Source organism: Lingula anatina, chromosome 2 (genome assembly GCF_051362555.1).
Source record: "Lingula anatina isolate TDL-2025a chromosome 2, LinAna3.0, whole genome shotgun sequence".
Taxonomy (NCBI): domain Eukaryota; kingdom Metazoa; phylum Brachiopoda; class Lingulata; order Lingulida; family Lingulidae; genus Lingula; species Lingula anatina.
Window position 1 is genome coordinate 17,999,663 of NC_141768.1, and position 12,838 is coordinate 18,012,500.

A 12,838-nucleotide genomic window follows, 5' to 3' on the forward strand; every position below is an offset into this window, starting at 1 on the left:
TATGGGCTGACATGGCCGTGCTTACATCAAATCCCTGTAGCCTGCCCACATTCATCATATCATTGGCAGCCTTAGGAACCACTCTCATCACCTCCAGGGCTCTCTCCAGGTCTTTGGTATCCAAACCTGCTTTCTGAGTATGTTTCATTATATCCTGAGGTTAAAAGAAAAAAAGAAAAAAATATGAAAATAATTCAAAAGAAAGAAGGGGTTGGTTGACAATGATGGCAGTAATAATTACAGTATTCCGTTTTGTCTATTTATTCCAATGCTACACTTACTACTGATATCTATCTACTAAAAAAAATTCAAAAGAAATCTCTGTATGCTTTAGTGTGTGTAATATCTTTATCCTCAGCTACACATTTTACCCAATCCAATTTACTATATTTCCTCACAGCAGCGAACAGTAGTAAAGGATCAGTAAAACATTATTTCAGAAAAAAAGCTAGCTGCACCTTAAGATCCCAGCTTAATTATAAACCGCATCATAATGTGCATTCTAAGTTTCATACCCACAACATACCTTGAGCAGAAGCTGATATTTCATAATTCTTTGGACTGGCTTGATCAGTAAGTCAGGTAGTGTGAGCCTGTGTCCCAATTTCTGTCGCAATTCCTACAAATAAAACCAGATATATCACTGAAAGCATTTCTTGCAGATTCTGGAGACATTAATTATAAAATAAAATAAACAATATCCTTTCATAACAATTCCAAAAATTCTTTTGAAAAAGCAATTTGGGTTCATGCAAGAAAGCATATTTTTGAGAGTAACTAATCTTTTAAATCTTGAAAAAATAAAACAATGGTAGAAGTTTGTGTCTGAAATTAGATTAATTACCATAAGTTTTAAGTAAGAGAACAGTTTCGTGGGCAGAGGCATGATTTGGTAAGCTTGTTCTTTGATGAAGTCTAATCAGATTATGATAAATAAAGAGAAAATTGCACAGTTCAGCTAAAAAATTGCTTTCCCTTTCTGATCATGATTGCCCATCATGAAATTAAAAAATAAATAAATAAATAGTTTATTTTCATTTGGGGAAGAGGCAGCAGAGAGTCATATTTACCTGGTATGTTTGTATAATACTTACCTCAAAATAAGTGTCTAAGAATTCTGCTACTATAAAATCTGACTTGGGTTTATTTTCACAGTATTTCACATACATATATAGCCTTCTTTCCTGTAACAGAAAAAAAAAACACTCAAGAAACCTTGACAGTGAAGAAAAATTATAAGTTCAAATACTGCTGATAAAAAAATAATAAATGACCTATGGCAAGGATTAGGGGTGTATCCTTTGGTTTTCATATGCTTCTATATAAAACAAAATGATAATAATTATTCTATCTCTTGCTTTATCAATGTGATGTTTTAATCCAAACTCACAGTTAATGAGTTTTTCAAAGAATGCTCTGCAGCTTCTAAAAACTCTCATTAAAGAAAAAAAAATCAACATCTGCTTACATATCTAATGAAGTTCAGTGCTATCCTATCAGGTTCATCTGCACATTTTTCTAGTTCTTTGCTAAATGTGCTGAAAAAAGAAGTAACATAATAATTATAAGAAAGAGCAGCTAGTAAGTTTTCTTTCAGGCAAGTAAACAATATTACCACAAATATCAATTCAAGAAAAATTTTCCACCTTTTTCCTTCATTTCACAAAATGGGAAACACACACACACACACACACACACACACACACACACACACACACATTTAATACCAGCCATAAAGAAATTTTAAGTAATGGTAGAATATGCCACATTTACAGACACACTGCTGATAACAACTTAGTTTTAATTTACAACCAGAACCCACTTACTCTCTATGCCATTCAAATATCTGTTGAATGTTCCCAAAGATCATTTTATCCTTGCCTTCCATGTCTTCTGGCAAATGACCTTGTTTCATTTCCTCCATATAACCCTGAATTATAAAATAACAGGATTAAATTTACAAATATCAATATATAATTATTTATAATCAATACATCCTAAATGTCAGGCCATTTATCTGTTATTCTATCAGGATGAGTTTTTTTTATAGATCTTTTGAAAATAATAGAAAGAGAAGACTATTGCAAATTCACTGTAAGGTATTTTAGTATTGTTAATGGGTAGCATTTATGTTAAAGAAACAACTTAAGTTTTATCCCTGTGGGAAATTAATACATAAGAATCATCTGATTTCAGATTTTTAAACTCCAAAAACCCCTGCAAAAAAAAACAGAGGACATGATAAGGCCCAATTCTAACCTAGTGTCATCTTACCTCTATAATTGATCCTAAATCTTTGACATAGTCCCTTTCTGTTTCTATTAACTCCAGCACAACATACCTGAAAATAATTGTGAACCAGTAACTTACTAACAAAACTATCATTCAATTTGAGATATAATCTGCATCATTATAATTTTTATTGTGACTTCACATAGCTGCATTATCTCTCTGTCTGTCTGTCTGTCTGTCTATCTATCTACCTACCTCCATAAAATACATAACAGTTCACTGTTTTTCACAATCATTTCTACAGACAACTCAAGTGTAAGATACTTACTGTCGCTTCTGTAAATACTTTTTCTTGACAGCTTCAGGATCGTCTACGGCTGGCTCTGGGGTTGCGTCTTCCTCCCCTTCTTCAGGGCCCTCACATGTATCCTTCTCCTCCATATTATCACCAAACTCCTTCAAAGATACGAAAAAAAAATGCATGTGTTACAAAAATAGAATTCAATCAACCAATTAATCAATCAGTCAACCTGTCAACTAATCAATAAAGTGAGAAAAAGACAGACACAATATCCATGTCTATCCTCCCCAGGGAGGTGAGAATGTCTATAAATAATATGACTTGGGGGGAGGGCCAGGGAGATATAGGAATATTGTTGACTAGCCTAATAAAAAGTGTAGTGTGGTATATGAATAGCAGATTTTTATCATTACTTATGGCATATGTAATTTCTCCTTCCTATTATTCTAAAACATCTTAAGAGGCACATGTAGCATGCACGCTCATGCAGACACACACATACAGAGGGGCCTTTACATAGAAACTGTGACATCTCCAAACAGTTTTCATATTTTTTTTCTATCAATTTTCTTTCTGAAATCGACATCTAGTATATCAATTTAATAAATCCCAAAGCGACAATCACCAAGCTTGACTATTCTCACAAGATAAGAGGCAATTAATTAATGCTGATGACCAGAAAGCTTGTTCTCCTGGTTTGAATCCATCAATCAGGCTTATGTTGTCATCTCACTTCTCTATATAATACAACACAGCCAGTATCCCAGTACTGGAATATCCTAAGGTGAGGGTTCACACAGTGGGTACATTGTAATCATTGTAATATAAATAGTTGAGATATTTCTGCTGGTATTACCGATAACAGGAGTAGATAATATGAGCAGCATCGTGACATGTAATTTACAGTTTTAAAATCATTCCCGTCTTACATATGGTATATGTATCCATGACAATTTTCTCAGTGCTTTTCAGCTTACATCAATATTTTTCAGATCTTTTCTCATGAAGATTCTCTGATAAATAATAAAAAATCAAGTCAGATCATCTAAAATATGTTTAACTGTTTTCTTTATTTTAAGTATTTTTTTCATTTTGTAAAACATGACGAGGCAAGTTCAAATTAAATTTTTTCACCCATTTTCACAATGTTTTAAGGAACAAATGCTTTAATACTAAGAATTGTCTAAATAATATTTTTTCAACTGCATCAAAATTGTTACTCAGTCTGTGGTTTACAGCACAAATAACCCCTCACTTGTAACATGACTAATTTGTGGCAAGGATCCTCATACTACAGATAAGACCACTGACTGACCTACCAAACCATATGTTACCATTTTAAGTAATACTGACATATAATAAACAAATCATGTTATAAAAACACCATCTTCTCCCACTAGACTCCAGATCCAAAAACTGAATTTAGATAACTGGTTATAGAGAAAGTGGTGATCTTATGGGACATACAATGATAGAACTTGTTTTAAAAAATTGACAATGCCTTATATTTTACTCCTTCCAAAGCATTCAAAATACTTGATATATTTAAGTATTTTTTGTATCAAATTACTTTATTTCCTTTGGTCTGAAGGAAATAAAGTCCACTACCATCTCTGGTCATCATTTGCTACCATTTAGGACCTAAGAAGTGTTTTCTTTTAGAGAAATAATGCAATTGTCTGAATGGCCTTCGCAAAGCTTCAACTTACCAATATGTCCACATAAAACACTGCCTCAGGAAAATTACTACCTAAGAAACCCATACAGTCCATTGGGAATAAAATCCACATGCAACTGTGCTCCAACCCAGCCTTTTCTTACAACAAGTACATACAGTTGTAATGAATAGCAGTGCATGCCTGTTGTATAAGGGACATACATGTGCAAAGCAATCAGTGGCCAAATTATCAGGCATTTTGTTTTATCTCATACAGACCATTACAGAGGGAGGTGATAACATCTAAATATAAAAACCATTCACCTCTCATTACTCTCTGATAGCTTAACAATGTGTTTTATTCATATACATTTTTTAACCTCTTACCAATATATAAATATACAGTACAGCAAGAATCTAATGTACATATTGAATGTACAGTAATTTATATACATTCATGTTAATTTATTGTAACAACAAACAGTATTTCCACATACAAATTATTGTGTAAGTTGTAACAAGTGTGCAGGGTAATATAATCAAATGAATGCACAACATCGTATCCATTATTTTTCAATCTTGTTATTTGAAATCATATCTGCCCTTGATAAGACATCGGACATTACAGCTGCTGACATTTAGAAATGCAGGAAGATATCATCCTACTTTATATTTCCATATTGCTTACTGAAAAAAAAAAAACATTTCTCAAAAAAGGCTGCTCTCCTCTCCCATACACCTGGCCTCCATTTTACGACACAGGCTCTTAACTTCATGCAAATCTAAATGGCAACCTGCACAAATTAATTTGTACTTGGTCACTGACATTCATGCTTCAATTTCATCTTCAATTCATTAAACCCATTTCTCTTCAACTGGTTTAATTGTTATTTTCATGCAAACAAAAGCCACTGTTGATAAATGATAGCAATTTGTAAATGGCATTCATACACATTAACCTACCTCAATGCTGAGGTATTAAGCTGACCAATTGTTTGACCAAAATTTGATTAAACCCTTAATTCATGGTGAATTTTTAACATAACCCTTCTCTCCTCTATGACAAGTGTCTATTAACATTGACCACCTGATAATATAATTAGTACTGGTCTCTAATACAATGGGATTACTTGGAGAAGGGGGGAAAGCAGCCAAAAAATTTGAACTAAAACTAACCGAGAGCAGCTTTTCATTCATGCCAGATAACTCTGGATTATATGTATATATAGATATATAATGATTATGTATGTTAATGGGGAACACACCTTGCCCTCTTTTCATACCTATCTCAACACGCAAACAACCTTTAGTAGTACATTGTTTTAAGATATTCAATTTCAACCTACATTTTTACCTGACCTCTTCAGTGGGCTCATAGCCACAAACTAACCCAGCCCATTACATTGTTTACTTTCAGTTTCTTAGCTTATAACCTTTGGTAAACAGAATACTTAAAAGCTTAAGTTTGGTCTTACCTTGAACATAGCACCAGGTAAACTACACAGAATACCTGACACGTTCTGCATACCTGGACTGTAATTCTGGACCTATTTTACCTCCTTTTTTTACCACCTGTGACTCCCATAACAATTTGATTAGCTTAACTTAGCACCCTGCTAGCTTGACGACCATATCCACTCACCTCATTTTTAATGTGGCGAAATCCCAACAATTGTACTGACATGTTATAAGTCAGTATCTGGATCTCACTCTGCCTTTGCATCTATATGTAGCATGAAAATATACTTTGAACTCGGCCTGGTGTTTTTAGGTCCCTCTTCTTAAATATCTTTTTTTCTCTTTTAAAGAAGAAGACTTATTAAACTAGCTGAGACACACCAGCATGCCATTGGCTTCACCTAACAGCCATAACAATGTTACAGTGACTGCACTAAGGAGTGGATATGATGGCTAATGCTGGACCCATCTCTGGTGTTATCAGATCCTGAATCTCCCATTGTTATCACCTGAGCCATCAAAGGGGAGAATTTCATTAATAATAGCACCTTGGCTAGTAAGAACAATTGTTGACAGCCAGGGCTCTTTTAAGAGTATTGAAATATTAGCGCTTTCCAATAACCTAGTTGTGCCTAGGGTTTTGCAGACTAGCAAGGTGGCTTTATGTAGAGACTTCCTTATGAATCCTCAAAGCGTTTCTGCTGTCTATCTGTGCCGCAAATGCTATAATCCCTCTCAGCTTCTAGTTTCACTTTTCCATTCCATAAACCAACCGCAGACTTAGTTCTCCAATGACAGAAAATATCCAGGTGTTTAGTTCAGGGTATGTGTCACCTGCAGAATCTCTGTCTCCATGCACTCTTTTGTTCCAGGTGTGACTTATTTTTCCCTACACAGCTGAACGTGCTGGGTCCAAGCACATGTGTATTGACATTATTATGGTGCATTGCAGTGTTTTTTTTTTCTCATTCGTTTCCAAAATACTTTTAATTCCTTATCTCTAGGTAAGCTACAGCAAGTCAATCTTGGTCAAGCAGCTGGGCAACTTAATTAATTTCCTTTCCAACAACAAACTCATGCTGCAGTGCAATCAGTGCATGTAGTTCTGCTCTTCAAAGATGCAGCTTGATAAAATGGCACCTCTTAGAGACAAAAATCTGTAATCTGTAATAGGCGAAAAAGAACATTTCTCCTTCCGTGATGATGTCCCTCACAAATCATATATTGAAAAAGTTTCTACCTCCAGTGATGCTTTGAACAGTCACTTGTGTAGAAATACTTCGCGTCTTTGTTCTGCTTGTCCTTATTATTCCGGTTTCTTTCCCAACAGGTCTTATATGTGCATCAAGAAATAAAATCTATCCATCTCAATTAGTTGAACTTGATTTCGGATCTTAAGTCAAACAGAGGAAAGAAAAACAAATTCAACTACTATATCTGACATTTCCTGAAATTTTTATGGATATGTCACAAACTGACTGGTGTCCCCAAATCAGTTAACGTTATCCCCAACTCTCCTTTCTTTTCACGGTCATATCTATCTACTGATAAAAAAAATATTATCTTGTCTTTCCTGACTGCCTTCTAGTGGTATATGCCTCACCTTGTGACACATGCATACTGTCAAGTAGAGCTTACAAATCTGAAACTCAGCATTGTCATAGCAACCATGTGACGTTGCTTAGCTCTTCTTGGAATGGCTAATTACTGTGCAAGGAGAAAAGAAAACCTACGCATCCTTGTGTTCAAAGATTTGTGAATAGCATTATATTTTTAGCCAAGATTAAAAACAATATCTTGCACATACAGCTGTTATTCCACTCACCGATAATGAAATCTTTGCATCTGATCTGTTCTTTAAATATCACAGTCATATTTATGTGAAACCTTCCTAGAAATGACTGTTGCAACCACATTTTAAATATTAACTCCAGAGACCCGATGCTTTAATTGTGAACCACAACAACCGAAATAATACCAAAGATAGAGCAAAGTAACTCCCCCCCCCCCCCTTACTTATGGTACAGTCTTGTCAAGACAGACGTCATAGTACATAAATGACTGGAACAGAAAGCAACAGTTTTGTCAACTAAAATGTCACTTTTGCCTTTGGGATTCCCTTAGGGCATCTGCGTAAGTTTTTTTTTTTTTTTTTTTTTGGTAAATATACATAAAAAATACAAATAAAATTCAATAACCATCCATCAAATCACATGCTTTTCCCTACCATTTTTTGCTTGACCATTGTTTCCAATTCTGAGGCCAGCTCTGTTGGGTTTGCTGTGTCTGTTGCCTTCAATGACAAAGAAGAGGACTGTAAGGAGAGAGAATAAAGAATGGAATATATATCAATTGTTCTAAAGCAAATATGCCATGCATTCTTCAAGCAGCCTAATCTGCCAGTGAAAACAGAGGAAAGAAATTGCAAGAATGCCATATCTCATCAAAAAATCAGCAGTGTTTCTTTCAACCTACTTAAATTTGACTCAGTTAGTGCTAAAATATGTAACTCTGCTCTAGAAAGTGTGTACTGATTGTGGGAACAGAAGTGGAGGTGGGGAGTAAGGCCCCATTAAGAACTGGGGACTAACTAGTCCGAGGGTCAAATATGGCGACCCACTACAAAGCTTGACATCTAATCCACTAATAGACACTGAATAGATATCCTGTGGGGAAGTATTCAAGTGGGTTGACCATATTTGGACTAGTTAGGCCCCTATTCTGAATGGGGCCTAATTCAGGCATTTGTAACAATAGCCTTACCAGTTTAGCATGGACATCTTCTTGTGAGGTAGGGTTTGAGCCAAACAAGTGCTCCTGAATTTCCATGGGTGGTGGCAGTTCCAAGTCCGGTGCTTCTTCAACTTCCTCCGTGGTTGTTGCCCCGGCGCTTACCGCTCCGTTGGCTTGCCCATTTTGCTGCGGTGGCTCGGCAGACACTGTGCATGCATGACGGGGCTGAATGTTGTGAACCTCAGATTGTTCCTGAAATATGTATGAATAAAATGTGTACTTAAACTGAACTCTTGCCTATAGGTTTTTATGGGACTGTCACTTAAAATAATGAGACAAACCCTTGATGAACAAAACCTGCATTTTTATATACTTAGCAGTTTCAAAATCTTTTATAACAATTTTTACTTCATGTCTGTTCTTGGCTGGGAAAGTAGCCTGTATCTAAGTCTCAGGTAACATCTTTGTTTTAAAAAATAAAGGATGATTTTATATATAGTGTAAAATCAGGTCTACTTCACACCTTCAGACCGTCTTTAAAGCATGATCACATAATTAGATACAAATTATTTTAATAATTTAATAATTAATAATTAAAATCACTGAGACTTTCCCATAATCTGAGTGTCTTTCAGCAGCTTTCGGAAATTCTTAAATTACATGCATCTACAGAGCACTGGGAATACAGAATACAAACGGCAACTACAAATGTGCACTTCAAATCACACGAAAGCAGACCCGACACATCATTTTACTGCAGGAAAATTTGCAAATTTCACCAAATTGTGAACGTCATGGCAAATGACAACCTGGTAGCAATCAAATGCTGTAGAAAAAATTGCAAAAAATCTACAAACACGCAATTAATTCTATTATATTTTTCTTTAACAACAAGCACCCACTTTTTAATAGTCCCACTTTTCCTGTCCTCACCAGATGCAAAAGATAATTAAATCAAGCTGCAACTAACTTTCATGGCTTCTTTTTGCTATTTCATAGAACCATGAATCATGACTATAGCATCTCGGAAACTCCTTCTGCGATTTAAGTGTTACCATACTTAAAGTAAGGTAACAATAAATATACTTATGGAATGTGAACTTGTATTTTCCTGTGTGCCTATGCCTGAGTAGTGTAGAATGAACACATGTAAACATTTCAAGTACTTTTTATCTGCATTTGTATGGAAGCCATCTCACCAAAAAAGTTTTTTAAAAAACATACCTCTGCTGGTAAATCTTCTTGTTGAGCTAGAGGTGGAGATTCTGTTCTCTTACTGTCATCAGACCCACTGAGGAAGTGCTGCAAAGGGATAAAAAATAGTTAATTCTTAGGTGCAAATTAAATCACATGTGCAGTAAATCAAAGTAAATGTAAATATGGGTTTTTGAAGTATAAACATTTCAATTTCTTCTCAATTGAATGCTCAAAAAAAAAGGAAAGTTTCAATTTTTTTAAATCATGTTACCTGGTAAAAGAAGAAAAAAGTTAGTGCAAGACTGCAGTGCTAAAAACCTACGAGCTAATAAAAAGATCACCTCAATACCAAATAATCCTCATATAGGCAAATCCACTCTCTTGTTTCTGAATGAATTTAAACAACCAAATGACATATCTAAAGAAGAAATTCTACATAAAAAACACAAGTTTATGATTCTTTAGATCACTGTTTTGCTCACCACACTTTTAGCAGCTCTTGAGCGTCTCATTTTTCTTCAATGTAGCAAAGATATCTTCACAATTATGAACATAAAACTCCACAGAACACGTTTTATATAAAGGAAACATGACGTAATCTCATTATATCACCATCAACAATAACAACAACAACAAATACTAAGACGGAAAGGAAGTATCCAGATCTCAGAAAACAGATAACCAACAAATGTGGGTAGACCAAACATCTATTCATTAAGGATATTAAATACCTGCTGGATTATTGAGCAGGCTAAGGAAACGGATGTTTACAACGGAAGAGCGTCTTGAATCCCTTATGTATCATCTTTTATTTAACATACTTCAAATACTCTTTAATTCAATTATGATCATATTCGGATGTTATCATATTATCACAACCTTTCAATTATAGTGTTCTGTGCATAATTATTATAATTACACGCATACAAAATGCAGACCGCAAAAAAAAAAAAAAAAAAAAATTGTCCAATTCACGCTCAAACGTTAATTATGATGTTCTAAACATGCAACACCAAAAGCTGATTGTAACCCCAATTCTGTTTTCAATTCATGATTTATGTGTTAATTGGATGGAGGTTGGAGGCTAACTAGGTGTCCTCCTACTCATTTGGCAAGTTTTAATGACTTCCTTGATGCAGAATATATTAGCCGATTTTTACTAGTCCAGAGCTTTCTTGAGCATAGATATTTTCTGATACAATAGTTCTTTACAATTGAGTAACTGAAGTTACATTGCACATTGTAAATTTAACTTGCTTTCCTTTTATTTTGCATTGCTTCAAAAATAATAGGAGTATATTTTGCATTTTGCATCTTGGTCAGCAGTTAAATAAGAATTGGTCATCAGGATTTGTTTGTAATTGGATACACATTAGACTAAAAATAAGCAAACTGATGAGGCCAGGGAAGCAAGTTACATAATTATAGCTATAAATAAACCAGATAAAAAGTAAACAAAAAATCAGACATGAAATGACTGCAGGTTTCCATTTCAAGTTGTAAGTGATTGGCAAATAGAGGCGAATTCAGAAGAGATGGTATCCAAAAATTAAAGACTACACAGCCAGTCCCATATTCAAAGTGTCCATAACACATAGGCAGTCCCATAATCAAAATGTCCCAGATTACATGGGCAGTCCCATAAGTTTAATGTTTTGTTTCTTCAATGAATGAAGTAGATCATTTATCCCACCCAAAATCTACCACCCCTCCACTCTCAGAACTATCATACACAGATTTGTATGCAATCTGGCAATTATGCTAGTACAAACCATCGGGTTTTGATTTCACAAGTTATATACAGATGGGATTGAACACCACCATTATAACCCGCAAAATGATCAAAAAAAAAAAAAAAAAAAAAAAAAAAAATCTGAGATGGCCTAAAATGAGGCTGTTCACAATGTGATGTCATAGAAGACTAGAGAATTTGCGAGAATCTGTGTGAGGTAGGGTTAACTTTTCAGAAATTAGAATATACCTCTATGCCTTAGGAATGTCACCTTATATTGTAATGCTACATAATATAGATCCCACTCTCCTCTAAATCTCCCTTCCTTTTACAGTACAGTCTTGACACTTTGGGCTATCTGGGATGGTTTGTACCACTATACCTCACACAATAAATCCACTGAAAATTATTACAGATGTAACTTACTTAATGAATTGTAGACCCAAAACCACCTTACATAAAGCCAGTCTACACAACCCTTTAAAGTAGCACTTTATGGGCTTTATTCAATGTGTGACCTGTCTGGACTCAGTACAGGTTGCTATAATTCAAATGGCCTCTGGGCATCTTTAAGGGGCGGATCCAGGGATATTTTCTGACAGTCTTCCAAATTATCTTTGTTGATCCATCCTCCATTTTGTAACCCTCTTCTGACAGAAAAAATTAGATACTCATCCATGTAAACTTGAAAAATTCTTACTGTCTTCCAGAAGACAGCCTCAGGTCCCCCCGCCCCCCCACCCCACCCCACTCCCCTCCCCAAATCTTTCACCAACTGGAAGACAACAGAAAACATGCTGTGTTGGCTGTCATCACCAAGAGAACAAGGTTGGTAGGTTATCATATTGGAGTGCCTCTGAAGCAACAGGCTGGGCATCAATTCTATTGATTTTCTGCTAGACACCAGCTAATGTCAGCTGGCTTTGATAATAATAACAAGTAGAAGTCATCACGCTGAAATGATGTCTTCATTATTGGCTCCTAAACTAGCTCTATGAAGCTACAGACTGACAGTTTAAATGAACACACAGATCAAACTTTCACAACCGAGCTCAGCATGAAATCTTTTTGTCTGATAATGCATTGAAAAATATAATGATAAAAATAAATCAAAGAAGAAATGGATAACCCATGAACACTATGACAAGTAAGAATTAATTTTCCTGTTTTTCTAAAGCCCCAGTAATCTGATGATGAAAATGTATATGCTATACAACAGATACAACACAACAGAGGAGAGACCTGTTTAACAACCAAAATTAAGCAATGCATGTATTTCTATGGGCAACACACACAGCCTAGTTCATTATTAAACAATTAGGCTTTATGCAAGCTTACAAGCAATGGGTGCATTTCCAGTCCAGCAGTGACTGCTTAACTCTGACCTTTACACATCAAAAAGTACACTTAAAGGTACCATATCTAGGATTTTCCTGCCAAATCACATTTTCCTTGGGGGAAAAAGTTATTTTCTCCTACTCAGGTCCCTACAATTGGATTTGATATTTATACCATTTTTAATTAAATA

General features: G+C 35.1%; 1 protein-coding gene across 13 annotated transcripts in view; it reads right to left on the reverse strand.

Moving 5' to 3' along the window:
* LOC106171051 (kalirin) overlaps nt 1-12,838 on the reverse strand; it is a 141,928-nt gene that overhangs the window by 19,516 nt on the left and 109,574 nt on the right. For 12 of the 13 annotated variants that reach the window (XM_087005453.1, XM_087005452.1, XM_087005446.1 and 9 more), the window contains 10 exons: nt 9,606-9,683; nt 8,412-8,633; nt 7,876-7,962; nt 2,561-2,688; nt 2,275-2,341; nt 1,827-1,930; nt 1,469-1,538; nt 1,095-1,184; nt 527-619; nt 26-154 (listed from right to left, as the gene is read on the reverse strand). In XM_087005453.1, the coding sequence (XP_086861579.1) occupies nt 26-154; nt 527-619; nt 1,095-1,184; nt 1,469-1,538; nt 1,827-1,930; nt 2,275-2,341; nt 2,561-2,688; nt 7,876-7,962; nt 8,412-8,633; nt 9,606-9,683 (1,068 nt within the window). The remainder of the gene's footprint in view (nt 1-25; nt 155-526; nt 620-1,094; nt 1,185-1,468; nt 1,539-1,826; nt 1,931-2,274; nt 2,342-2,560; nt 2,689-7,875; nt 7,963-8,411; nt 8,634-9,605; nt 9,684-12,838) is intronic. The other variant, XM_087005447.1, reaches the window with a different exon arrangement.